This window comes from Poecilia mexicana, unplaced genomic scaffold (genome assembly GCF_051168715.1).
Source record: "Poecilia mexicana isolate PSO_F unplaced genomic scaffold, ASM5116871v1 scaffold_12, whole genome shotgun sequence".
In the NCBI taxonomy this organism is placed as follows: domain Eukaryota; kingdom Metazoa; phylum Chordata; class Actinopteri; order Cyprinodontiformes; family Poeciliidae; genus Poecilia; species Poecilia mexicana.
Window position 1 is genome coordinate 1,549,561 of NW_028263381.1, and position 27,703 is coordinate 1,577,263.

At 40.0% G+C, this 27,703-nt stretch overlaps 2 protein-coding genes across 2 annotated transcripts in view; both read right to left on the bottom strand.

The window, feature by feature from the left end:
* The window catches only part of ppp3ccb (protein phosphatase 3, catalytic subunit, gamma isozyme, b), a 32,968-nt gene extending 29,522 nt beyond the window's left edge, over positions 1 to 3,446 (bottom strand). The window contains exon 1 of the mRNA XM_014968124.2: positions 2,832 to 3,446. Within this exon, the coding sequence (XP_014823610.1) occupies positions 2,832 to 2,883 (52 nt within the window). The 5' untranslated portion in view covers positions 2,884 to 3,446. The remainder of the gene's footprint in view (positions 1 to 2,831) is intronic.
* A 2,491-nt stretch (positions 3,447 to 5,937) lies between these two features.
* On the bottom strand, positions 5,938 to 27,685 carry hpse (heparanase). The gene is made up of 12 exons (XM_014968136.2): positions 27,413 to 27,685; positions 24,038 to 24,153; positions 22,922 to 23,050; positions 22,675 to 22,848; positions 20,953 to 21,124; positions 20,238 to 20,285; positions 19,864 to 19,957; positions 19,674 to 19,780; positions 18,499 to 18,613; positions 8,506 to 8,630; positions 8,174 to 8,320; positions 5,938 to 6,537 (listed from the first exon to the last, which is right to left on the bottom strand). Exons 1-12 carry the CDS (start codon positions 27,619 to 27,621, stop codon positions 6,378 to 6,380), a joined length of 1,596 nt encoding a protein of 531 aa, XP_014823622.2. The 5' UTR covers positions 27,622 to 27,685; the 3' UTR covers positions 5,938 to 6,377.
* Positions 27,686 to 27,703: the final 18 nt, after the last annotated feature.

Genomic DNA, 27,703 nt, shown 5'->3' on the forward strand with positions numbered 1-27,703 from the left:
TTCAGCTGAATCTTGACCAATCCCATTTCCCCCCTTCTAATTCAACTTCCTGTTTCCCACAGTATCTTGAAAGCCAAACCTGACAACATGAGTGATTCTAAATGTTAACATCAGACTTTTTTTTTGCTGAGATGTTCTGAAGGATTTGCTTCTACTGTGTCTACAGTTCATGTTAGCCTGAATGAGACAATATGGAATTATTCTTTTGCACTTTGACCTCTCCTCAGGACAGCATTTGATTTGTCTGAAAACGTTATTTGCACTTTTAAACACTAACCATGTAAAAATCCTGTCTCTTTTTGGGAACGTCATATGCAGTGATTTCAACTTTTTAGTAAGACCGGGTTATAGCAAAAATAAAGCTTAAATAAATTGCTACTTTGACTTCAACGTTTCAAAAAAATGTGCTGCAAAAATCAGTAATTTTAGTCTGCAACAATCACAAAGATCATCACAACATCCTGGAGGGATCGGCGGTGAACATGGCTGCGCTGTCAACTTGAGGCAAACTGCTAAAGGAACTTATTCTCTACTTCACAACTATGTGCTACTTCTTTGTAGCCTCTGAAGCCAAATAGAACATGAATCTGTCTACAAGGCAAAATGTGTTTTTTCCCTCCCAAGAGATTAGAAAATCTTGCGATGGTGATAAAGCTGGTAAATATAGCAGCGTATTTTCTTCTTTCCTATCTTTCTCATCTGTGTTTCCGTTCCTCTGTGACCTTCAGCATTTTGAGCAGCATCTGTGTCCAGAGTGACAATCCACTGTCCAACTATCATAACAGCTGGAATACATTAGTCAAACAATTACTACACTCCAAACAGTTCTATGAAATATAAATATTGACTCGAACTGATATTGCGATGACCAGATATTCGTGACATATTATGAAGCCTTATTTTTCTCCTTTTCTTGTGTTAAACCGACAATCTAAGCCTTCATCTAATCAGTTTGACGCGGCATACTGGAGTCAAAGACAGACACGCCAACTCGGGCAGATGGATATCTGCGAGTCTTTTTCACTGCAGCACTAAATGCATTTTAAATTGCCTCTCTCGTGCTCAGTCGTTGCGTCTCTCTGCCTCATTTCGCCGGGCGATGCTGCGCTCTGGGAACCAGAAGAGACTAATTATGTGGAGCGCAACAATTAAACAGCTGCTGTGATGGGAAAAGGTGAAGGACAACAACCAGCGGCTCATGAAGTCCAGAAAATAATCAAATGAAGAGATGAAAGTAGACGTGAGAGGAGACGGAGCTAAAAGTGAGAAGCCAATCAGAACGGGTCGGGTCGAGTCGACCTGCAGCTTACAGGTTCCAGCATTAATGGACTGATGTTCTTCATGCAGCTTTGCCTCCATAAGCCTGTCTAACCCGTCCTGAGTCCATCAGACATGGCCGACTGACCTACTGCCTCTGAACCTGACCCACCGGCAGGTTGACGACCTGGGTGGACTGACGGGTCTCTTTCACTTCCTGTTGCTCTGGACCACAGAAACTGCAACTCCTCCACATCCAGCCCTGCTCTGATTGTCTCTCTCACATTTAGACCCTGTCTTGATTTCGGCAGATCTCATCTTCATCTGCAAACATGGAGAATGTCAACCTGGCGTTTGAGCCAGTCCGTCCCGCGTGAGGCACACTGAGCCCTTACCCTCTGGACGAAGCAAAATGGAGAACTAGGGGCTGGTTTTTACTAGGCTACCTCTGAGTGTGTTCTTTCAGCAAATGGCTTTTTTTTTGTCTTTACACTCCAGTTAACGATGACCTTATTACTAAATTAGTTGACCATTATTTCAATAATCGATTATTCCAATGAATCGTTTCAGCCTTTCTTAGAAAAGCAAATTTGAGTTATTGGGAAGAAATTGCCAGTTGCAAAAAAGGTAATTACGGCAGGGAAATTATACAAATTATACATGCAACTACAGGGTAGAAGCTCTGTCTGTAGGTTCTACCAGAGCAGATAACCAGTTATTAAACCTGCTGGTATCAGCCGGTTAAACTCCCAGGCTCTCTCAAGTAATTCACGTCTGCATTATGAGCATGTTTACTGGAAAAGTAATACTAAATTTAGTTGGTGTTTCTTTATAAGACGTTGAAACAGTATGAATATCATAACTGTAATAGAATTTTCATTATTGTAAATCATCTGTTCTTAATAACTCACCTGGTTAAATGAAGGTTAAGTAAAATTAAATAAAATGCATTCATTCATTTACATTTCGGTATTAGGTTGTTGTGAAACTACTGACCAACTTAAGGTCAAACTGTGAGAATCTCTTCTGGCCCATTTCTAACCCCAGCCGGACTCAGACCGCACACCTCACCACTGTCTGGCTGCACACCCCTCACTTCACTGCTAGACCCGACTTCCTCATGCAGCAGCAGTTCCCCTCATGGCATCTCTTTACAGTCTTCCCCTAGAAACATAAAGAGACGCCCCCTCTGGACCTGCTCGATACTTTTCAATGAAGCATTTCAAAGCAAACGTGTAGAACGGAGCTAACTGAGGGACATCTGCACCGATAACCGTCCCAGCAAGAAAACTACCCTGGATGGTGTCCGTCCAAATGAAGACCCCCACCCCCTTTACCAAAACGTTCACCCGGAAACGGGGGATGTGTCTCTGAGAAGAGCTGCCCGCGTCAGGTCACACATCTGCCGCTGCCGTCAGGTAGCAGGTGGCGGTGACCAGCGGGGGATCGCCGAGCAGGTGAGCTGCTGAGCGGCTGCTACCTCCGGCTCTCCTGTTAGCCATCCCCTGTACCCCCCACCGCCCCGCTCACTTCCTGCACCCGGAGAGAAGTTTACAGGAAGAAAAGTCGCCTACCTTTGATGGGCCGTTCAACGGTAGAGAGTTTGTTTTGGTCTTTGGTCGACATCCTCGCTGCCTGCTGGCCGCGGGCGGACACGGAGCTGAATCCGAACCAAACTTGACAGATTCCTCTCCAGCTAGCAGGCTAGCTAGGCTGGGCTAGCCGCGCTAGCAGCGGGGCGTCTCAGAGCGGCAGAGAGGACAGCCGCAGTCAGCTTCCAGGCCGAGCAGGACTCAACCCCGACGCGGATAAGAGGAAGGCGCTGACGGAGATAATGGCTCTGTCCAGCTAACTGTAGCCCTTCCCGAGCTCTGCGGTGCAGAAAAGCCGAGCCGCTGTCACCGTGTGTGTGTCGGATGAAGCGGCCCGGGGGGGGCAGCACCGATCTCTGGCTCCAGCAACACGGCGCCGCGCCTCAGATCATAACCCGACTTTATCCTTTTATTCTCGGACCAGCTGCATCTGTTACAGGCCGCTGCGCTTTGGTTTTTTTTTTTTTTTTTAATCGTGATCCGATGTGTCGTCCAGACCCTCTGTCGGATTACAATAATCCGCCGCAAGCGGATTTCCTATAACATGGCTCGACGCGGGGATCTGTGGGTAGTGTAGTATTAATGTGAAATTTAGGCGCCGCCTTCATACTGTAGTCGCTGAGGCCACTCCATGCAGCTGCCTGGGCCCAGACACGCTGCTCTTTAGCTCAATGTACCTCGCTTAGTTCCAATAACATGTCACGTACATATTCCTCTCAGTTCAATATATCATACAAAAGTTCATTTATGTCACTGATTCAGTTCAAAAAGCTGATAACAAGGAATTGGTAAACTCTGCTGCTTGTGCACTTTTTTCTACACTTTTTCTTTTCACTAAACTTTCCGTTAACATGATTGGACAAAGCACTCTGTGAGTGTGAACAACCAGTTTCTTAAGCAATTGCCTTTAGTGGTTTTATGTCTTTGTGGAGGGTTTGGTCTAAAATAAACCACTCTGTATGTAGTGAGTCATTTACACATTAAGTTTCCATTTTTAAGTGAATTACTGAATTAAATAATCTTTTAAATTATATTCTAATTTATTGGGATGATTGTATCATTTCAAAAAGTGGGACTTACAAATTAAAGCTTCAGAAATGCATATATTTAATACAATTTATAGTTTAAATTAAATGTATTCTCAAAAATATTTCCTGAAAAGAACTTGATTGGTCTACTTTTATCTTAAAAATTTTATTATGAAAGATGAATTTAGGAACCTGCGACAGATTGGCAATCTGTCCAGGGTGACCCCGCCTCTCACCCGGAATGTTAGCTGGAGATAGGCACCAGTAACCCTCCTGGCCCCACTAAGGGATAAGGGTGTAAGAAAATGGATGGATGGATGGATGGATGGATGGATGGATGGAATTTAAGAACAATGTTTTGATGTGCTAACATCAACATTTGATGTATGTTAATTAATTGCCTCCCAGAAATCTTTGATGCATATTTTTGTCCCGGGTCACTTGGGGTGTGGAATTCTGCATATTTTGGTATCAATCTGATACCAAGTAAATACAGAGCCAGTAAGTATCGTCAATACTTATACCGATACTTATTATTTAAATATGATATATTATCAGACTTTGGACCTTTAGGTGTTTTTGTTGTTTTTCCTTTAAAATATTTTGTCAAAACCAACAACAGTATTTAGATAAAAATGTTTAGGTGTCAACAAAATGCTTTGATAGCACATTTATATGATAAACAGAACCAATACCTTGTCCTGTGTGCACTGATTTATAAATAAACTAAGTGCAAAGGATTATAATGTGAAACAAAACCAAAGCTAAATCTTTTTTCAAATTACAATTTAGGAACTACAGCACAAAAATAAAATAACATTTCAAGAGGGAATCTGAAACTAAAGTTTATAATGTCGACTTATCAACATTATGGATATACTGTATACAAACTGACCATCTATTTATGCTGTCACAGCCTGATCATTAGAGAAGCTGAAGCTGATAAGCATTCCACAGCTTCCCTCTGTCCATCTAATCAGCAGACTGACTGCTGAAGGAGGAGCAGTGCCTAAAACTATCAAAACATTCAGTTGGACTGAAGTGTGCTTCCTGGAAATCTGATGTATTTCCTCATAAAGCTTTGAAACATCAGTTGTTTTTTTTTGCTGTTTTTTTCCTCTGCTCTGCTGCAGTCTAATGTAACATGCAAACAAATATTAAAAGTACTGAAGCCACAGTTCAGCATCAGTGACTGTGAAACCTTCAGTGAAGTACTGCTGATCTGGTGTCTGCTGTTTCACATGTGTTTTATGAGTACAGAAAAGCAGAGTGGAGCAAGCCCACCCCCGTGTGGACACCGACCAAACTACAAGAAAACAACAGAAATCTGAAGTGACAGTGGAGCACAGCGGGCCAAATCCGGCCTCTTCTAAGTATTTTTCCATCCATCCATTTTCTATACACCCTTGTCCCTTAGTGGGGTCAGGAGGGCTGCTGGTGCCTATCTCCAGCAAATGTTTCGGGCAAGAGGCGGGGTTCACCTTGGACAGGTCGCCAGTCTGCCGCAGGGCATCTAAGTATTTATGTGGCCCTCTACTCCCAAGAGGGCCACATAAATAAAACTTTTAAGATAAAAGTTGTGTGCTTAAATATTATTCTATCAATAAAATTAAAGCAGATTTTTTTTTATCAGTATACTAACTGATTACATCATTTATTTTCAAGACGTACTTATGGAATGCAGAGACAGCTATTTATTAATATTCTAAGTTTGGTAAAGCTACAATATGTAACCTTTAAAGAATATGATTTTTACATATATGTTAAAGCTGTCACCATGTTGTGACAGTACAATATGAGACAGATAATCTGTGAAAAGATCCCTCTCTTCCACTTCCTCCCTGAGCTGCTACTGCTGTCTGAAGAAACCCAAAGCTCCCGTTCAAAAACAACCAATCAGAGCCAGGAGGAGGGGCTTAGCTCTATCACTCAAACTCAAAGTATCAGTATCCAGTATTGGTATCATGACACTGACCCTGTATTTACTTGTCATTGGATTGATACTAAAATATGAGGTACACTTCTAGCTGCAGCATCTTTGTCAAATACAGGCCAAGAAATGTAACCTGAATGTTCTTTATTCAAGATGAAATAAAGTCAAACAAGCCTCAGCTGTAAATGTTATAAAATTATTAACCGTCTTTAAAAGACTCCCTTATTCCAGTAACTGATTTTCAATATGTTATCTTGAAAAGTAGTGCAGTTGTGAGTTAACCTGAGATCTATCAGGATAAACATGTAGACATTATCACATAAAAGTTTTACCCAGCAGGAGAACTTGATTACAAACAGTGTGTGTTCTCAGAGCATGAAACTGCAGCAGCGCCTTGTGTGAGTAAAACTTCACAGCAGAAGATCATATCCAGTCCCAGAATGTTCAGTAACTTCACTCAGCTCCTTCAGACTAGCCAGCAGCAGTTAGTCAGGCTCAGTACCAGGCTCACAACCAGACTCGGAACCAGGCGCTGTACCAGGCTCAGTACCATGCTCAGTACTGGGCTCAGCTGCAGGCTGGTGCCTGTGCATCCATCATGACGAAGAACCCCAGGGAGTACGGCAGAAGCTTCAGGTGTTCAGCAGGAGGAAGCTGAGTGCCGTTGAGCTCAGGGAGAGTTTTATCATCCACCATCTTCAGCAGCTCTCCATTCAGCTGAACAGACCTGCAGGGAAAACAGAACACACACAGTCAGGACAATGCAGGTGAGGGCAATGAGAATCAAGCAGATCTCCAACAGTCCACAAAGAGCCAGACTGTCACGTTTACTGAAGTTCTGCTCATAATAAGGTCGGTGCATCAGTAACTTCCTCTAGAACCCTCAAAGTTCATCTGGTCAGTTTGTCCCTTTCACCACTAGATGTCACCCTACTCCTGCTCATACCTTATTGCTACATGATTGCTACAGTCCATCATTAGATGGCGCTGTAAGTCAAACACAAAAGCCTTAGTTTTGCTGACATCAGCAAAGTGGCTGAAAGCAAAGGTCCAGCTGCATCAGTCTGGTGTGTTTGTGTCCTTTGTAACTTCTGATGTTGACCTGACTGAACCAAAGCGTCCAGCAAGCAGTGGTCTGAAGAATTAATGACCCTTACAAAAGCACACAGTGGTCCACAATGTCACTGTAATGTCAGGAACCCGGAGAAAAGAAGAACTCTGAATGCACCAGGGTCAGTGGTTATGTTCTACACTCCCTCCAGCCCCTCCTTCTGTTCCCATTGCTTTTACATGTATCAGTGGACACACGCTGTGGGATTCACATCCACCCAGCTGTTTCCACACAGACTCTGCCCTGGAAGCAGGGTGGAGCGAGAGGTGGGTGTTGAAAAATACCTCATCTTCTTCTGGTGTATAGTTCTTATTTCTGTTATTTCGGCTTCGTGTCAGTTCGTTCAGATCATCAGGACAGGTGAAGTGGTGAAAGAGTTTATTCTAATCAGCAGACTGATATGAGCTGAAATCAGTCTCTCCATGTTAGCAGCGGTTGCTAATCACATACTGAACTCTAACGTCTCTCTGTTCGACAGCCACAGCCAGGCAAAGGTGTGAAAAAGAGCGACAAAAGCAGAGGAGGAGGGTTAGCAGACCCAGCAACAGTCTTCATTCCCTTCTGCTGCCACTTGACTCAACTCCAGGTGTTATTGAGTCACTTCAGCACATCTGTACTCACTGACTTTTAATACAGAGTGAGAGATTCATGTTTTGCCCTTTTTATGTTTCTGTTTCTCTCTTATGCTGTGTTTGTATTTTCCTTAATGTTGGAATTATTGTTATTTGTTATTTTTGCGTGCACACTTTGGTCAGTGGCAGTTGTTTGTAAAGGTGCTGTATAAATAAATGTAATTTAATTTGATTCAGTCAGAGGTTAGTTCAGATTTGTTGCAACACAGACTGCTACTGGTGTACCCTTCTGCCCACACCATCACCATCTACCACTATTAGAAGAACTAGAAATGAGGTATTTTTTTTATTGAATTAAAGAAGGATCAAGAATGTAAATGGGCAAATTTTCATCTAATTTCTCCTATTTTGCAAATAAAAACCTTGGACTTTCTCTAACCATTTAGCACAGAAACATTACAAACAAATAACTTAAAGTCTCAAAACAGCCACTGCCACAAGCATCTGCTCCATCACTGTCCACAAACTTTTCTCTTTCCTCTGGGAAAGTGTTCTGACTTAAACCACTGTCAACAATTCACATGACAGGAAGCACCAGACAAAAATAAATTAAATCTTCCGCGTGACTCTGTGGCTCTCAGTTAGGGGGAAAAAAGGCTGTATTGAGAGGAGAGAGACACCTGGACTGCAGTCCTTCCTCCCCCGGCTGGTTGGACTGGAGAACAAAAGCGTCCACTGTGCTGCTGGAGACGCCGGTAGGAAGTGAGATCCTCACTGGCTTCCTGCTCAGGTTCATCCATATCAGCACCACGGCTCCGCCAGGGTAACTGCACACAAAACAAAACAAAACACAGCATCTCACCTTGGGCTGTCACTAGATCTTTACACCAGCTTCACCTCTTTGAACCACCTTAAACTTTAAACAGGCAGCAAACATTTCCTTTGTCTCGACCTCTTGATCAGTTTGTTTCTCCGTGCTTCCTGAACATGTTTGTCTTGTTTCTGTGAGTACCTCTTCCTGTTGGCGCAGTGCAGATACAGCCTCACTCTTTTACTTCTGCCGGAATCAGAAACGAGCTGAAGCTTCAACACCTCCGGTCCGACGAGTCTCTTATAGAGGAGCGACAGCCAGTAATCCTGGAAGAAGAGTCAACAATTCAGACAGAGGTGGGTGATTCAAAAAGATGCCAGAAAATCAAATCAGATGACTGAGTAGAGAGAGAAAAGTATGAGCGAATAAAATCAAACCAAAATAAAGGTTCCAGTTTGTTATGATGTTAAACTGACTTTCAAACACTCTGGGTTCCTTTATTTGTGTCTTTTAAAACCGGTTAAAACTCCTCTATGCAGAGTGGATCTAAACTCAGCAAAGATTGATCCTTGGTCCAGCATGAAGACCAGAAGAAAGTGACGATGAAATTAGACAGTCAAGTCTTCAGATTTATTCCTGCCCTTACTTTTGTGTATATGCTATTGCCTAGCAACTATGGTGGCAGAAGGTGTTTTTTGTATTAGAGGACACTGGGGACGAAAGTAACACCATCAGTCCACCATTTAATGACAGATAGAAGCTATGATATTCTTTCATTATTTAGCCATTCCCTCCTCTCCCAGCCCTGTGTTCCAATTTTATTAAGAAAAACTTATTTTCAAGTAAGAAAGTCACTTCATGAAATAAACTTTGCTTGGTTCTTCTTACACAGTTACAATTAGAACCTTATGAGAGTCATTTGAAAATGTAGCTTCCCAAGAAAGTGTGCTGCGTTTTTCCTCAGCTCATTTCAAAGCACAATGCTAACACAGTTAGCTAAACAATGGCTAACAGCAGTGGAGAAGGTTCTAATGCAGTGTTACAACATCCTTATCTATTAATAAATGCAAAAACAATTTTACTTTTCATTTTATTCATAAAAAAGCATGACATTAGTAATGAAAGCGATAGACGTGTTGAGATTAGTAAATTAGTTAAATCATTATGATTACTATTATGTGTTGAGATGCTTTACCAAGGCCGAGAAAGAGTCACACGCTGTTAGACAAAGGGCCCATAGTAAAGAGTTACATTTTTGATTCTGTTAGACACTAAAGCATATTTCTCACGAGAAAACAGAAACTTATCAGGCCACAGAGACATGGTGTGATTTCAGGGAGTGTCTTCAGTCCATATAATCAGCTACCCTCCTCTTTCTCCTCAGACGCTGCACAGACTTTTTTAGAAACTCTTCTCGGATGTAATGGTAAAGTGTCTCCTTTCAGCGCTGAAAGTTAATAAAATAAGTAAAGTCTGAATGCTTTTCTTGGCTGATTTTATGCTCCGTGTGTCAATACAAATTATGATTCATCGATTGAGACTCTCGTTCTCAACAGTTGGTAGCAGAGGATGGTTTTGTGTTGACACATGAGCAGAGATTGGACTGGCCGTTCAGGCGCAGACTTTCCGAAACAGTACTCTGGTGTAGGGCCCAAATAAAAGGTAAGGACACTTGTTCCTGAATATACACCACTGTACTGTTTCTCAGGTCTGTATAAATTTCAGTTATCAGCCGTTGTCTGTACTGCTTTTCCCAGGTTTGTCTAAATTTCATATTCCTTTTACATTTCTGTTCAAATTGTGTTTCACTGGCCTGTCTACATGTTTAACTGTTCATAGGAATAAGTGAAGAAACAGTAGTTTTTAGGTGTAAAGAAACAGTAGTTTTTAGGTGTGAAGAAACAGTAGTTTTTAGGTGTGAAGAAACAGTAGTTTTTAGGTGTGAAGAAACAGTAGTTTTTAGGTGTGAAGAAACAGTAGTTTTTAGGTGTGAAGAAACAGTAGTTTTTAGGTGTGAAGAAACAGTAGTTTTTAGGTGTGAAGAATTAGGTGTAAAGGTCGATTGGCACTGCAGAGGGAGGTCGCTGTCCCCGGCTTTTCCCGGACGCGGGGAAGGTAAAGGCGAGGTTTTGTCGGTTTTATCCTTGGGGAGTTCTGCCCCCTAAAAAGAACGCGTTAGCCAATCTGTGACTTGCTCAAGAAACACAAAAGTGTTGAGAGGGGTCCACCATAGGACAAAAGATAAGAGAATAAGATAAAGGTTGATCGCGATCTGATCCTCTGTAGTGTAATAAGTGAAATAAGTGATAAAAGAGGACATTATAGGAGCTGTAAAGCGTGGATCCATTTCTGTGTATCTGAAAGCTGTGTGTGTGTCTGTCAGCTGTGTGTGTAAGCTTCTGCCGCTGAGCAGACGTTATGTGTTTAAATGTACTATTTTATGTTTATTGTAATGTGTTTTAAAACCATGGTCAAGATTGGGAAATTATAATCTGTGGGAGGTTTTTGACTTTGTCTGCTGTGTTTGATTTCCTCGCCGCCGTGCGAGCAAAACTGCTAAAAAAAAAAAAAAAAGAAAAAAGGAGAAAAGAGAGAAGAGGTGATATTTGAGCCTAAATTTTAGCCTAAACAGATGGAGGGTGAACTTGAAAAGGAAAAATATGATCCAAAGTGGGGCATCGGGCCATGGATTGCGCTCGGTGAGCAAATAGAAGCATTAATAACCTATTTGTCAAAGCATGACGAATATGAAAATAAGGGAGAAAGAGAAAAACTAAAAAAAAAAGGGGGACTAGAATACCTGGTGCAGAAAGGAGGCGACCTGTTAAACAGCCTTTGGGGAAATACTGGCTGGAAGCAATGAATGACACTAAGGGAAAACTTATTGAAACTAAACTAATCCTGCACAATTCACTAAATTCACATGTGGTAAAATGAACTGTATGAAAGATGAACGAAATTACATAACAGGTAAAATTGTAAACAAAATAAAGTGACATCTAATGTGTTGAAATTCTAGAAATTTTTGCTTAGCTGTTGATGGGTTAAAATTTGAACTTAATGAAACTTTAAAAATGAGGTTTATAGCAGAGTTGAACTTTATCATGGACTAATCAAAATTTGTCTCTCTCATTATCTTATCAAAAACAGGATTTCTTTTTATTTGAAACTTGGTCACCTTAAAATGTCTAAAGAGGGAACAGAATTGGTAAATAAATATGAGTATGTGTTTGATTTAAAAGGTGATTAAGAAACAGCTCCAGATTCAATTAAGGTTCATTACAAAATATTCTTGTCTCAAAGACAATTTATGATTCTAAATCCAGATAATTCGGTTACCTTACTTCAAAATGAGAATGTTGGAAAAGGAGTAATCACATTTCAGCTTAGATTTAAAACCAGATAGCATTTATTACAAGACTGCTTCATTTAGTTTGACTTTTTTTTCTTTTCTTTTCATTTTTATTAATATTATTCTTTTTATTTTTTCTAACAACTAACCAACTAATTTACTAACAGAACTAACTCTTGATTTCGAAACACATGCGTGTCTTGGTAGAAAGGCACAAATTGGACATGAAACTTTTAAAGTGGATATGATAATAATTGATTATGTAAAAACAAACTGATTGGACAACAAATGGCTCACAACATTTGTGTGCCTTAAATTTTAATTGAATTGATACATAAATTCAAGTCCAACAAAACATTTGATTTGAAACGCAAAGACATCTTAGAGTACTGCACAATCTTTATCTACATTTTTTGCTCCTCTGCCTAAATTGATCAATTTTTCTTTTGTCAATCCAAAATAAACGTTGACACTGCTTTTTAGGAAAGCAATCCAACTTCTGATCTGAACTCGTTAAAATAATGAAACTTTTGGCCTTTGCAGTACAGTTTCAGTTGGACATTTTAGACATATGTAAAAAAAAAAGAGAGTCTCTGAACAATATTTTGTTTGTTTTCTATTTACATAAGAAAACAAAAGGGGGAAATGATAAATTATAAACATAAAACATTTCTGATAAATCTTTACATTTAGAACATTTAGAATTTTAGACAGAAGATTTGGAAAACTTGTGACACCCTGGAATATTTTAGTTTTGGAGAATAGCAACATGCAAAATTGCTTTCAAATTTTTAAATTATATCAACAGGGGGCAGAGAAGAAATAGACTCTAATTCCTAATCGATTTAAAGATATGGTTAATTATGAATTTATTCATTTGACATTATTTAATGAGCTCTTACAGTGCCTTCCTGCATGACTGAAATACAGAGTTATATAGAAGCTCTTACTAAATTGAAATCGGTAATTTAAAATTGAATAGCTTCAATCAGTATCTATGCCATGTTTATTTAAATATTCATGAATTTCCTGCATCACCTCTAATTTTAATTTTATAAAGTTACAGTTGGATGTAATTGTTGTCAGTAAGAAAACTTTGGTTAAAAGTACTATAAAAATTCTACGGAGCCCCTGAGGGGACACGGGGAAAAATTCAGATAAAATGTGAACAACTTTTTAAATTCTAAAGAGAAAACTATACATAAATACAACACTCAGCTGTTTTGAAAAATATCAGGATAATGGTAACACTTTCATATAGATTTGATTACAGTTTTCTTTTTGACCTAAAATTATTAAGGAGATTTTACTGGTTGTCTTAAAGCGTGGCATTATCACAAAGATGCTTTTGTGTAAAATTGGACACTATTGAATTAATTATTTTACATATGCATTTCAATAACCAATTTCTGAAAAGTGTATGTAGCTGAAATACTAAATTTTGTTTAAATTTTTAATAATTTTTTAGTCTAAATTTTTGAGAGGAGTTGATTCCATAATCGGTTAATTCTGAATCATCTTAACACATTTCTATTTCTATTTCTCTCTGGAGCTCAGAGACTGAGGCAGTGGCCCTTATCTGAGCTGCTCCAGTGACCCTGAGCCTGGCTGAAACAAAAAAAAAGGAAACAAAATAAAGAGCCAACTCTTCATCTACGTCACAAGCTAAAGAAAAGACATTTAATTTATAATTATGTGAGCAAAAGGTGGCATACACTTTTATTTTCTTAATTTACTTTGTGTTTTACTCTAGCAGTTCTGCTTCCTGTGGTCTGACGGACCGTAGGGGCCGGGTTTTTGTAGGGGCCTCCGCTGTTCTTAGCCACGCTGACTTGGACATTTGCACTTTCTACACATGAATTGTGCCATCTTCTGCTGGACTGCTGTCTGAGAGCAAAGACCTGCTGGACGATTCTTACACCTTCTACAGAGGTCAGTGAGGCTGGATTGATTTTTCCTGTTGTCACCTGAAGGCGGAGTGCAGCTTGCAGGATCTCGCATTGGATGTCTGACTGTGATCTCTGAGGAAACACCTGGCTAAAGGACGAGACCCAGGCGTCATTTCTGAGGGTCTCCTATGGCAGAAAAGACCAACAGCTTCTGCCCGACGTGAGACGGAGGTTTGAAAACAATGATTCATCTGCTGTATCTCTCCCTCTCCCACACAAGGGGGGCCACATACTTTGTCCAGATTTTTCTGCACAGCGGGACTGAATGCTGCCCTGGACAGATTCTGATGGGGCAAATGGAACATCACATGTAAAGTCGGACTGAGACTCAGAGGCGGTCCTGTCTGTTGCCATGGTTGGTCCTGGGATTTCCCTCAGTCTACAGGTTGGAGACAAAATGGCTGCCAACAAAACTTTGTAGCTCTTAATAGTTTTTCTAGAATTTTTGAATTATGTGATGCCACTTTTTCTCACCTTTAGTTTCTTTACAGCAAATTCATTATCTACTGCCTTTGCACTCTGACCTCTGCTATTTGACCCCCAGGATAAGTTTAACGGTGCAGCAGGGTGTTAGAACTCTCTGCAGTTTACAGAAATATTGTTTGCCTGAATGATTATAACTCTGATTGTCCAACATCTGGCTAATATGTTTCTCTCCTCCAGCAGGACAATGATTGAAACAGGATAAAAGTCGGTAAAATTGTTAATTTCCTGATTTACAAAAGCACATCCGACCACACTTCAAATACTAAAGAGGATGGTCTAAGTTCTAGTTGGTTCAAATTACAGTGGCTACAAATATAAGGACTATTATTTCAAGTTATGATTTAAATTTGTTTGGAATCCATTTCAAATCTTAGGAAAATCTACTCTTTGGAAAATTACTCAACCAAATTATGGGTTTACTGCACATTCTTTCGATCAACTGTTAAATTCTTTCACTGAGGTGTAAACACCCTGGTTAAATTACATCCAACTGTTACAGTTAGCAATGAAAGCAAATTTGGGCTAAATGATTTGCGTGACTTTCTTAAGAGTTTCTGTACCGAAACACTAAACAGTGTCTGATACAGAAACAGGGGGAGATGCATGGAATTACTCTGTTCAAGCAAATTCTGAGTTAATCTAATCTATTGAGAAATTTTTCAGTTTTGGGCTTCAGCAAAATATAAAAGAGGTTAAATCAAAATTCACAAATGTTTTAATTAATGAAATGAGTTTATAAAGTAATACTGAACATTCTGAATTGAAGACAGTAAAATTAACAATGATATCATGTGTCAAACAGATTTCTACAAAATAGAGTTTAAATTGTTTGATTGCTGCTTCTCTCTTGCTATTCAAAATCATTTGTTCAACCAAGTCATGCAGAAAGGTCTAACCTGAACATTATACAATTTAATAAATCTAGTTGTATCAAACTTCTCCCCAAAACTGCCAAAAACATTGATAAATATGATCAACGCTACAAAGGAGTGTAATTCAGTTAAACAAATATTTTATAGAAGGGTTTCAAGAGAACAAATTGTTCAAAGGTTAAAATTGTTGAACTTATGGGATTTAAAATCATGATGAGAATAAAATAAGTCAGTAAACATGGAGTGACAGGGTTAACTTTATTCTAGTAAAAAAAATAGGCTATGTGTAATTGTTGATCCAATGCCTAAACATTTCTAATAATCATAATTTACAGTTTTTGGTCTGAGACAAAATAAGGTTGTCTTTTATTACATGAATGCAATGTATTACAAGGGATCTTAATTTAACACGGATCATTAACTTTTCACACTATTGATGATATTTTACAAGCCTTTAGTGTAGCGGGTTACTTCTTGTTAAATGAGGGCTATTTGATTGAATCTCATTAAAAGAACAAAAGCAAAAGATTTATATATGGTTTAAGATTTCTGGTAAAGTTTCTATTAGGGATAAATCTTATATACATTTCAAATGATATTTGATAAAACATGACTGTGGGCAGTTTTGCACATTTATTTAATAATCTGATCTTTTACATGATTTTTTGTTTGGTTTCTGATTTTGTCTGATCCTATGAATATACCAACACTTAAAACAAGCAAAGTTATTTTTGAAGGTTGAAATGTGCTACTTAATTTAAACATTTCTTTTGCTATTAGTAAGAGGAGAACTGAAATAATAAATGTTACTGATATATTGATGCTCTATTGGCTTAGTATAAAAAAAAAAAATCTTGATCTTCAGCTTCAAGGAGAAGCCTTTAGAAAAAAAAAAAAAAGAACATTATATTTACTAATTAGATGATGGCCAATCTTAAAGAACCTTCCTTGCTCTCCTCATCACCTGTGGATGCTGCTGTTCCCTGCCTGAGGTCCTCGGCTGTTCAGTGCATCACTTCCAACACAGAGAAGGGCAGCGGTACCAATAGAACCCCACCTGCCTATCAGATGGTTTCCCAGAACCGAAAGACGAACGTTGACCTCCAGCTTTCTATAGTATAAGGGCAGTACTAGTATCTAGTGACAAAACAACATTTTTTCCTTCACTTTAATGTTCTTTATATAATCCATTGATTTTGCCTTTTGTTGTGTTTTTTCTGTTGCAGAATGAAGTCCAATCCTTTCTGGGTGTGCCGGGATGTGAGACTGTGGGCGCCTTCCACGATTGGTGGACCGAGTTAAAGCTGAAACGCCACACTGAAGCCTCCTGGGCACTGTCGGGGTTTCCTATCGAGCTGCGCCGGCTCTACATCTGGACACACGCAGAAACTGATTTGACGTAGACAGGTCTCGCTATAGAGAGACTGACATGATTAGATTCTATTACTATTATTGTATTTTACTTAGAGAGCATTTTTACTTGTTTCCTCATCACAGTTAATTCATATCAGTATATTTTGACTGTGCTGCCCTTGAAACTGATTTATTGCATTGGTTTGCTGTTTTATGAATGTGTTCATTGTTCTGTGCCTTTCAATACTCAGACTTCTAAGCTTTTCTTACCATTTCATTTAACATTGCATCCTTTCTGTAGTTCATTAACTTTTAATTATTACATAGAAATTTCAATAAGTTGGGTTTATAAAAACTAACACATTGTTTTACTCATTACTCATTATTGCTTCATTGACTTTAAAGGATAGTAGCTTAACATTTCTAATTTTACTTTTTAAGTTTTAAGTAATATCTACCTTTTATTCATTTTACATTCTATTCATTTTAAATATTAACCTAACACTTTATTCATTTTTGCACTTTATTAAGTTTGAAATATCATCCTAACATTCTATTCAATTTACATTTTGGTTAACTCTAACAACTTAGTGAATATAATTTTAATACTTTTTTACTTTAAAGATGACAATTAGATCCTCCTAACACTTCACCCATTTTATATTTTCATAAAATTTAACATTTATTCTTTAAAAAAAAAAAAAAAATTTCAGACTTTGTTGTTTAATAGTTCATTACCCTTCTATGGCATGACGTTGACCTGAGGTAACAAAAAGAAATAATAAATAACAAGCAACATAAAGGTAATAATATTTGGTTCCAGAAAGTGTAATCGTTCAACTTTATGATTGATGTGTAATTACAGATGATGAAGCTCTCACAAGTCTGCAGGAAAATATTTTATTCCACTAAAAACAAAAAAAAAAGTCATGCCATGGACGGTTGAATCTCCTTTCCTAATTTTAACTCTAACATCCTTTAACAATTTTATTTCTTTACATGTTCTTTATTAGACTGTAAGAGGGACATTGTGGTTTCGATCCACCGCCTAAGAGGCATAGGGGTGCCCTGTCCGTTTTTACCCCCAAAATTGAAATGAAATGAAATGAGATGAAATGACAGGAATGAAAGACAACATCAATGACTGAAATGATCAAATGTATGTCAAGATCTGTAAAAGCCTCGGGGGATGTTTTCCGGAAGGGACAGTGTCTACTCTAGGGTTTGTTTTCTCCTTTTTGGGCTCTTTTAGAGCCCAACAGGGGGTGTTGAGATTAGTAAATTAGTTAAATCATTATGATTACTATTATGTGTTGAGAAGCTTTACCAAGGCCGAGAAAGAGTCACACGCTGTTAGACAAAGGGCCCATAGTAAAGAGTTACATTTTTGATTCTGTTAGACACTAAAGCATATTTCTCACGAGAAAACAGAAACTCATCAGGCCACAGAGACATGGTGTGATTTCAGGGAGTGTCTTCAGTCCATATAATCAGCTACCCTCCTCTTTCTCCTCAGACGCTGCACAGACTTTTTTAGAAACTCTTCTCGGATGTAATGGTAAAGCGTCTCCTTTCAGCGCTGAAAGTTAATAAAATAAGTAAAGTCTGAATGCTTTTCTTGGCTGATTTTATGCTCCGTGTGTCAATACAAATTATGATTCATCGATTGAGACTCTCGTTCTCAACACTAAACAATGGCTAACAGCAGTGGAGAAGGTTCTAATGCAGTGTTACAACATCCTTATCTATTAATAAATGCAAAAACAATTTTACTTTTCATTTTATTCATAAAAAAGCATGACATTAGTAATGAAAGCGATAGACGCCATTGTGGGTCCATTGACCCACATCTGTAACTTATTATTTACAACAGGATCGTTTCCATATTAAATGAAAATCCCCAAAGTTACTCCGACAGTCAGCAGGATCCCAGATCAGATTCCCGGCTGAGCACGGAGTCTGGCAGCATGGCTTCATCCGGACAAGACCTGATCAGCGACAGAATGATCCTGGAGTTTCCCCGGACATCAGCATTTTTCATACCTATCATTCCATGGATGCTTTATCAGCAACTTCACTAACGTCTTTATTATTTTTGCATCAACTCTCTGAGTCACCTTGTAAAGAGACCCAGTGGATTGAAACGACTGAAAGTGTTTTGGGAAGTCCAGAGCCGTCTTACCGGGAGGGGGTCCAGGTCGTCATCGATCATGTGGTAGCTCCCGGCGCCGACCAGTACCTGCCTCATCACCACATCCAGGCCCAACCTGGCTCCTAGACCCAATTTATCCAGCCACCTGCACACACCACAAGTCTGTTTGTTTTCCACAACTGAAAATATTCAGCTCTAAAAGTGAGCTTAGCACATGCCCTCATGTTAGCATGAGCTGCTACCGAGCTAACATTCTTGCAATTAACGTTTTATTTTCAGTCGTCTTTTTCTCCTTCTTTGTTTCTTGAATGATTTTGTTCACATTTGTCAGGTTGTTTTAGCTTTAGTCAAAGGCTTTCAGTAGTAAAATATGAAGTTTATTAATAATAAAAGGTTTCTGGGTTTTGGATAAACTTCAGAACTGATTTGTTACGTTATCATTTTATGAGAATGAAGTGAACAGTCAGCTGCTCTTCTTCCCCTTTTGGATCCAAAATCCATTGCACCATAAAACCATAACATCATACACCTGCTGATGAACTGTGCAGACCTTTCAGTAATGACTTGTGAACATCGTCACACCTGTTGAACATTACAACCATCATCAGTAAAGATATATTCAGAAACTCAGAATCTTGTTCCGATTAGTCCTGTTTGTCAGATTAAAAGTAACTTTTAAGACTAACAACCAGGTAGAACCAGGAATTAAATACACTTTCTGTGTAAAGAAAAAAAAAATATTGGTCTGATGTAATGATTTCAAATGTCATATTTTCATTAACAGAATATTATCAGAATTAACAGAAATAAAGGCTTGAAAACATCCATCTACGTGGAATTAATCTATAAAATATGTTTCACTTATTGAACTACTGAGCGAAATGAACTTTTCAATATTCTAATTAACTGAGTGATGGTAAGCGGTAATGTGATGTAATAAACATGAAGTTGATGATGTCATCAACAAACCCACTGTCATCTGGTCAAAGCAGCAGCACTGTGAGGATCATGTTCATTTAACACAATTCAGCCTGATCTGCTTTGTGAGAAACTCCAGAGGTCAAAGGTGAACGTTTCAAAGGTGAACACATCGTACAGCTTCAGCTGATCCTCAACATGATCTTCTCTCAGCAGCAGTGATCACTGAATGAATCAGACTTTATTCTAGTTAAATGTGAAGTTTTCCTAAATAGACCTGGACTCACATGAATCCAGAGACGAAGGTGTCCGACAGTCCCCGCGCGCCACCTCCGTAGGCCGAACTCGTCTCTCCAAGCCACACTGGTTTCCCCGGAGACTCCTGCTGTACTCTCTGAGCCACACAAGGAACAAACAATGAAACATCTCTGTGATCAAACCCTCAGCCAACCAGCTGCTGCAGTCTGACGCCGTTACCTCCAGAACTTCATTGGTTTTCAAAGCCAGGGTGTCCAGAACTTCAGGGTCTAGAAAATCCTGTAGTGAAGTGTCTCTGCCGTTCACATAGTAACTAGGAGACAGAGGAGAGGACAGTGTGATGGAACCATCATGTGACCGCAGCCATCGCTTCAGGGATGATTTCATATCTAATCAATGATTGGCTGAGCTCAGGGTGTGAAACCACAGAGGAACCAGAATCTATCAGCAGCTGCAGCAGTTCCAGCAGCACTGACTGTCCAAAAACCCTCATGTGACTACAGATCCGTTTGGACAGAGCTTCTGCAGCGATGCTGCAGCTGATGTTTTGGTGCTGCTGAGGAATGTGGTGGGCGTGGCGACTGTCAACTCACTGGTGCCAGGTACAGGCGTTGATGGCCTTGGCTCCACTATGCAGGAAGCTGCGGCAGAAACACGGGGAGGAAACAGTTAGTGAATTTATAAAGTTAAACTAAAGCAGAGTGAGGATCCACTGACGTCTTCTTCAGTCCAGTAATGAAGCAGTCAGCAGGTTAGACTCTACAACCATCACTGCTTCCTGCAAACTCAGTCACTGTTTACATCCCTGCTGGCATTTGCTCAACCATTTGCAGTTTTGCTAATTTTTAACATAATTTCTGCTGTTATTGCACTTCAGTTTTTCTGTGTTTTTTCATGTTCACACATTATGTACTTTTTAAAAAGTCATCCTACTCAGATGCACATCTCTTGGATTGCGAGTACAAAATTTCTGTTCTAATAACTGCACAGTATTTTTATGTTAGAATCTTGTGCAGTACATTATTATTGCTGTTATTGTTCATCTTGTTTTTTATATATGTATATCTTTAAACACTTATTTGAAACTTTTTTGTGTGAACTTGCATATCTTCATCCTGTTGTTACATCTGAATTTCCCCTCTGAGGTTCAATAAAAGTTTTTTTCTATTTTGCTCTATTAGCAAACGAGACGTCCATGTGTTTTTCAGATGCTCTCCTTATTATTCATAAAAACTATCAATTTTCATGAAGAAAACAAAACCATTTGTATAGTTCCATTTGTGATGCAAATCCACATCAGGTGCAGACCTCTCCAGCAGATCCGCCCTGCGGTCCCGCGGCTGGCCCACATCGGGTCCGAACAGCCCAGCGTCCCGGTAGAGTTTGAACTCTGACATCATCTTTCTGAGACGGGTGAAATCGACTCCCAGCTGATTTCCATCCACACGGATCCCAGCCTTCTTCTCAAAGCTGTTTGGCTCTGCAGACACACAGAACACCGTCAGTATGAGACTCTCACCACATGGAGACACGGAAGTGAAACTCAGACGTCACGAAAGAAACCACAGAGTTTCAGTATTACTCCAGGTTTGCTGCAATAAGCTGTAAAAAGGGAAGAGAGAAAGAAGAAGCTCATCTGATAATTGGCTTAAAAGGTTTCCTGATTCCCATAAAGCTCAACGTTCATTGCTGAATTTGGATCATGATAAAACCACACAGACTCAGATCCTCTCTACAACAAAAGAACAATCTTCAGAAGTCCATCCAACTTTCTGTTTCTGTTACAAACAGACTTTCTAAAGGAACTTGAAACTTGGAGCTGCAGACATTTCTCACTGTCTTAGAGATGAACTGATAGCAGCAACATTACAACCACAAATTTCCACTTTCATCCCAAACTCAAGTTTTTCTTTGCTGTTCAGACCAGAGAAAAACATAAAGTTTAAACTCTGACTCTGTCCAAAGTTTGAACTCTGACATCATCTTTTTGAGATGGATGAACTCGACTCCCAGCTGATTTCCATCCACATGGTGTGTGTAGTTGTGTGTTGTCACATCAACAAAAACCTTTTTTTCAGTGAGTACTGAGAAGTAGATGTGCAGTTTTTGCTAATTGCTGCTGGCTAGTCTGAAGAAGCTCAGTGAGAGAGGCATGGGGGAGGGGCTGCTCTGTGGGGTGGAAGCTCAGTTGGGGTCTGCAGTGTCAGGATGGAGCTGAATGGAAAAGTCGGTGCTCAGTGAGAGCAGACATTTCTGTAAACCAAATTATAGCCATGGGAGACTAAAGGATTCCTCAAACATGTATGAAAGAATCAAGGTAACACGCCAGGTATGTTCATGATGATAATATAAAGTTCAAAAAAGTGGATTTTATACTGCTCCTTTAAAATTTGTGGAAACGTAAAAAAAGCTCTCAGGGTTTTGTGTTAGATTCAAAGAGCTGCGGGTGTCAGATCCCTGAACTGAGGACTGCTGAAGGCAGCTGGATTTTATTTATGGGTATCAGATTAAAGGGAGTTAAATACAATTGCAGATTACACTTTTCAGATTTTTATTTTAAAACAATTTTTAAACAGAAAAGAAGCTTGCATGTAGTACTTTGTGCTGGGCTATTGCATAAAATCCTGATAAATTTCTTTTACATTTTGTGATTGTAAGATTACAAAATGTGAGGGAGTTTCAGGGATGGATGTTTCTGCAAGGCGCCATATTCTGGACAGGATACGTTTCCTGATGAAGACGCCCTCCTGTTCCTTCCTCAGCCTCCTCAGCAGAGTGAAGACAAAATAATAACTTCCTGGTTCTTAACACACTACAGATGGAGACGTTAATTAATTACTGACTGAGTTTCATCACAGTGAAGCAGGTTAAGGCTACATGGATGTCACCACAGTGTTTGAATCTGTCAATGTCTCTTTCCTTTGTGAGTTAGGCTTAGTTAGCTGAGCAGTTCATGACACTGCCTGAAGCCCACCCTGCTCCCTCACTGAGGCTGGTGTCTGAGTTATAACTGTGAGAGCAGATGCTAACCGTTTCCCAGCTCCCAGGACATCTCGTACTGTTTGGAGTCGCAGTAGCGGAGCAGAGAGCGGGCGTTGCTGCTGTTCCAGCTGTTGTCTGCTGTCCGGAGCAGCGCGTTCAGGCCGAAGATGAGATCCAGGCTGCAGCAGCTGCTGAAGGAGTGCAGCAGGTCCACGGTGAGCTCTGACAGAGACAGACAGCCATCAGGAGACACCCGCAGCTTCAGAAGACAGCCGGCCGGACATCCAGAACCTACCTGTGAAGTGGACCGGGTTGTACTGATTCTGCTGCTCCTCCTTGGAGAGGACAAGCTGCTGCTGGGCCCAGTCTTGCTTCAGTCTCTGCTCCAGCCACCAGGGCAGTCGGACACTGCTGCAGGGCTCATCTGAGGGGGCGAGAGCCGCTGGTCAGAGGACGAGTTCTCATGACTAAAGGAAGCCATCAGAACACAAACTGCTGAACATGGCATTTATTTCAACACAGTGAGAATGTGTTGTGTTGTTTATTTCTGCAAATACGCTGCAGTCCTGTAAGCTGGAGGAGTGTGATACTGCATGGTATCAACATGATACCAAGTAAATAAAGTGCCAGTATCGCCAACAATAGTACCAATACTTATTTAGAAATAACATTTCAGGAGGAAAACTGTCATCTATCTGACAAGAGAAGTCATTATCAATCTGAAAATGATACTGGCTTGGTATTGATATTATCAAAATTATATATTGTTACAATTAAAGGGGCGGTATTTTTCATTTTCAAGGCACATAATCCCATTTAATAGCAAAATCCATTGATATAATAATGCTGTTTTATATCAAATATGGTTGAAAAGAAATTTTACTTTCTGATTTATTGCGTTGAAATTGAGCCTCTGTCTCTTTAAAAACTCCTGCTCTTTCTGAAACTCCACCTCCAGGAAGTCATTACAATATGGCTCCTCTATTAACCCTTTCACAATGTTTTTACCAGTGTTGCAGTGAGAAGTAGCTGCTATAATGAGTTCCACCTGGTGGAATCCACAGTTCCACCAGGTGTTTGCTAATTGCTGCTGACTAGTCTGAAGGAGCTGAATGGCGGAGGGCTGCTCTGTGAGGTGGAAGCTTGGAAACTACAGCTCAGAGGAGAAGCTGCTTCTCTGAGGTGCTAGGTCGGCGTTTTGCACAACTGAATGGTTGCCATGGAGACTGAAGGGTTTCTCAACATGCAAGAAAGAATCAAGGCAATACTCCAGGTATGTTGTTGAGGAGGGAATAACATTATAACATGATGTTAATCTCAACAAAGTTGATTTCACATAAGACTGTCCCTTTACGATATGTTGCTTCTCAGAAGAAGAAGAAGGAGTAGAAGAAGAAGAAGATGAAGAGACCTGGATCCAGCTGCTGGCTCCTCTGAGGACTGAACACCATGAAATCCTGCTTGGTTCCCCCGAACCTCAGAAAGGCTGGACTCAGAGCCGTGGCCAGAGTCCGGATCCTCTGAGACCTGCAGAGGAAACATGGTGGACAGAACTCAGCTCAAACACCCGAACACCGCCATCATGATCATCATCATCATCATCATCATAATCATCATCACCATCATTTTTATCATCAGATTAGAGGCAGACACTCTGTCACTACTCTGCTACTTTCTGAATGTGTCTCATGGAGGTTCTGAGGAGCACACGCTGACATACAGAGGGGAAAATAAGTATTTGACACACCACTGATTTTTCTTTTTTCCCCTCTTCCAAAGAACAGAGACATCTGTTCTTTGGAACAGATGTCCAAAGAACAGACATTCAGGTTGATGCCTCAACCTGAAGTTGAGGCATCAGGTACGCCTCAACTTTGAGGTGTACCTGATGCCTCAAAGTTGCATCAGGTACTAGCAGTATAATAAAAAATAATCCAGAAAAACAATGTTTTATGATTTCCAAGCAGTTGGCAGAGAAGGCAACTGATGTTATGAATGAACTGATAACTTTATCAGTCTGGGAAGTGTTACAAAGCAGCTGGGATGAAGCAGTTATATATTTTATTTCACTTTACTATATTTAAAATAATAGTTTAGGACACGATTCAAGGCTTTTTATTTGTATTTTATCAATTATGTTCTGGTTGTTTAATTTATGTTCTCTAGGTTTTGGCATATTCCTATTCCGTTAATTTATTTGTTCATTACTGAGTTAAGGGGCATTATTATGCAAAATCATTCTTTTTTTCTAGCTTTACATCATGTTAATACTATTCCCTTATTAAACAAACAAACAAAAAAGTTAACAAATGACAGCAGCTTGGTTCGCCAGAGCAAAAGTAAAATAACGTCAAAAAACAGAACAATTTCTTACCACCTGTATTCTTCTTTTCTCTCACTTTGTGTGATTTACGCCACACGGACACTGTTGCCATGGCAACTCAAGCTGTTTTTTTTAACTTAAAACCTTTTCCTGAGCTGTGAAATGAGCTATAAGAAATAATCCTGTAAATTTACAGTAAAATACTGGTAGGTACAGAAACCAGAATTTTACTGTAAATTTACAATATCTGCACCGTAATCTAATGTGACAGTAGATTACTGCTAAAGTAAATACAGATGTTGGTTAATTTAGCTGCCAGTAATTTACTTTAAATGTACATATTGAACTCTGTAATTTTAAAAGTAGTTTACTGTTAAAATAAATATAGTTAAACTAAATATACAGTAATATACTGGCATCTGCCAGTATTTCGCTGTAATTTAGTTTTCTACTCCATTTACTTTATTAGTAAGTAAATTGATCTTTTCTTTATCTGAAAGAAAATGTTGTGAAACATTTCATGGTGCAGCTTTACAGTAGAGAGTAGCACTAAAACTGCTGAAATTGGTGCAGTTTTAAAATGCATTATCATTACGTCACTTCACAGCAGAGGATGAGATAAAATTCTTTAGGACAGAATTTTCATTTAAACACACTCTTATCCCACAAACCTTATATGGCCCCCGGGTGCCACTGACGATGAACCGCCACATATTTGCTTCACAACAGAAACACACAAGGGCTCAAACTCTAAATTACACTAATAAAACAAAACTAAATCATTTCTAACAATAAAGGAAGAATAAATTAATAAGGTCTTAAATGAACAGCTGGGGGGGGGGAATGATCTGTATAACAGCTGCCGGAGTGAGTGAGGGTGGGCTTTCAGTTCAAAGGTGAAATGAAAGCGGTCAGTTCAGAGGGTCATTTTGAGTCAGAATTAGAACCTCACAGAACAAACAGAACCTCAGAACGATCAGAACCTCAGAACAAACAGAACCTCACAGAACAAACAGAACCTCAGAACAAACAGAACCTCACAGAACAAACAGAACCTCAGAACGATCAGAACCTCAGAACGATCAGAACCTCAGAACAAACAGAACCTCACAGAACAAACAGAACCTCACAGAACAATCAGCACCTCACAGAACAAACAGAACCTCACAGAACAAACAGAACCTCACAGAACAATCAGAACCTCACAGAACAAACAGAACCTCAGAACAATCAGAACCTCAGAACAATCAGAACCTCACAGAACAAACAGAACCTCAGAACAAACAGAACCTCACAGAACAAACAGAACCTCACAGAACAATCAGAACCTCACAGAACAAACAGAACCTCACAGAACAAACAGAACCTCAGAACAAACAGAACCTCACAGAACAAACAGAACCTCAGAACAAACAGAACCTCACAGAACAAACAGAACCTCAGAACGATCAGAACCTCAGAACGATCAGAACCTCAGAACAAACAGAACCTCACAGAACAAACAGAACCTCACAGAACAAACAGAACCTCACAGAACAAACAGAACCTCAGAACGATCAGAACCTCAGAACAAACAGAACCTCACAGAACAAACAGAACCTCACAGAACAATCAGAACCTCACAGAACAAACAGAACCTCAGAACAATCAGAACCTCAGAACAATCAGAACCTCACAGAACAAACAGAACCTCAGAACAAACAGAACCTCAGAACAAACAGAACCTCACAGAACAAACAGAACCTCAGAACAAACAGAACCTCACAGAACAAACAGAACCTCACAGAACAAACAGAACCACAGAACAATCAGAACCTCACAGAACAAACAGAACCTCAGAACAATCAGAACCTCACAGAACAATCAGCACCTCACAGAACAAACAGAACCTCAGAACAAACAGAACCTCAGAACGATCAGAACCTCAGAACAAACAGAACCTCACAGAACAATCAGAACCTCACAGAACAATCAGAACCTCACAGAACAATCAGAACCTCACAGAACAAACAGAACCTCAGAACAAACAGAACCTCAGAACAAACAGAACCTCACAGAACAATCAGAACCTCACAGAACAATCAGAACCTCACAGAACAATCAGAACCTCACAGAACAAACAGAACCTCAGAACAATCAGAACCTCACAGAACAATCAGAACCATTCTTATTCTGGCTTTAACTTGAACTTCGGAGTCAGAATCTGGAGCAGCTTCCTTTTCAGCTCACATGGACGTAATGATTTGCAGAGTCTGTCTCTAACATCAGGAACTTTAACCGGATAAGAGGCGGTGTGTCTCTGCTGCTGCTGCGCTCATCGTCCTCTTTTAAACCAGACTGCGCGCAGCGGCGAAGATTAGCGAACAATCCTTGACTTTAGCAGCTTTCAGGTGAATCTGACGCAGAGTTGTGCGGACTGAAAGTGTGAGCGGCTGCCTGCCTGTTTGGAGCGCTAACCCTCACCTCAACAGCAGCATGAACCTCTCCTCTGATGCCAGACTGGCGTCGATAGTGACGGACAAAAAGCGGGGGTCCACCCGGCGAAGCACCGCCAACAGGTCCATGTCCAGGTCCAGGACCAGGTCCTGGTCCAGCAGGCTTCCATGGAAGAGCCGGTCTCCTCCGCTCCGATAGGAGAAGAAAGTTAGAAGGAGCAACAGAGCGGAGTGCATGTCTCCAGCTGAGAGACACTTCCTGCTATTCAGGTCGGAGACCCGACTCTGCTGGCACCACCCAGCGGGGAGTCAGCGGTCT

Coding starts and splice junctions, on each gene's coding strand:
- hpse (XM_014968136.2), bottom strand. CDS start 27,621: ATGCACTCCGCTCTGTTGCTCCTTCTAACTTTCTTCTCCTATCGGAGC. Junction 23,051..24,037: donor GAGCCAGCAGCTGGATCCAG/GTCTCTTCATCT, acceptor TCGCCCCCTCAG/ATGAGCCCTGCAGCAGTGTC. Junction 8,631..18,498: donor ACGACCTGGACCCCCTCCCG/GTAAGACGGCTC, acceptor CTCTTCTTCCAG/GATTACTGGCTGTCGCTCCT.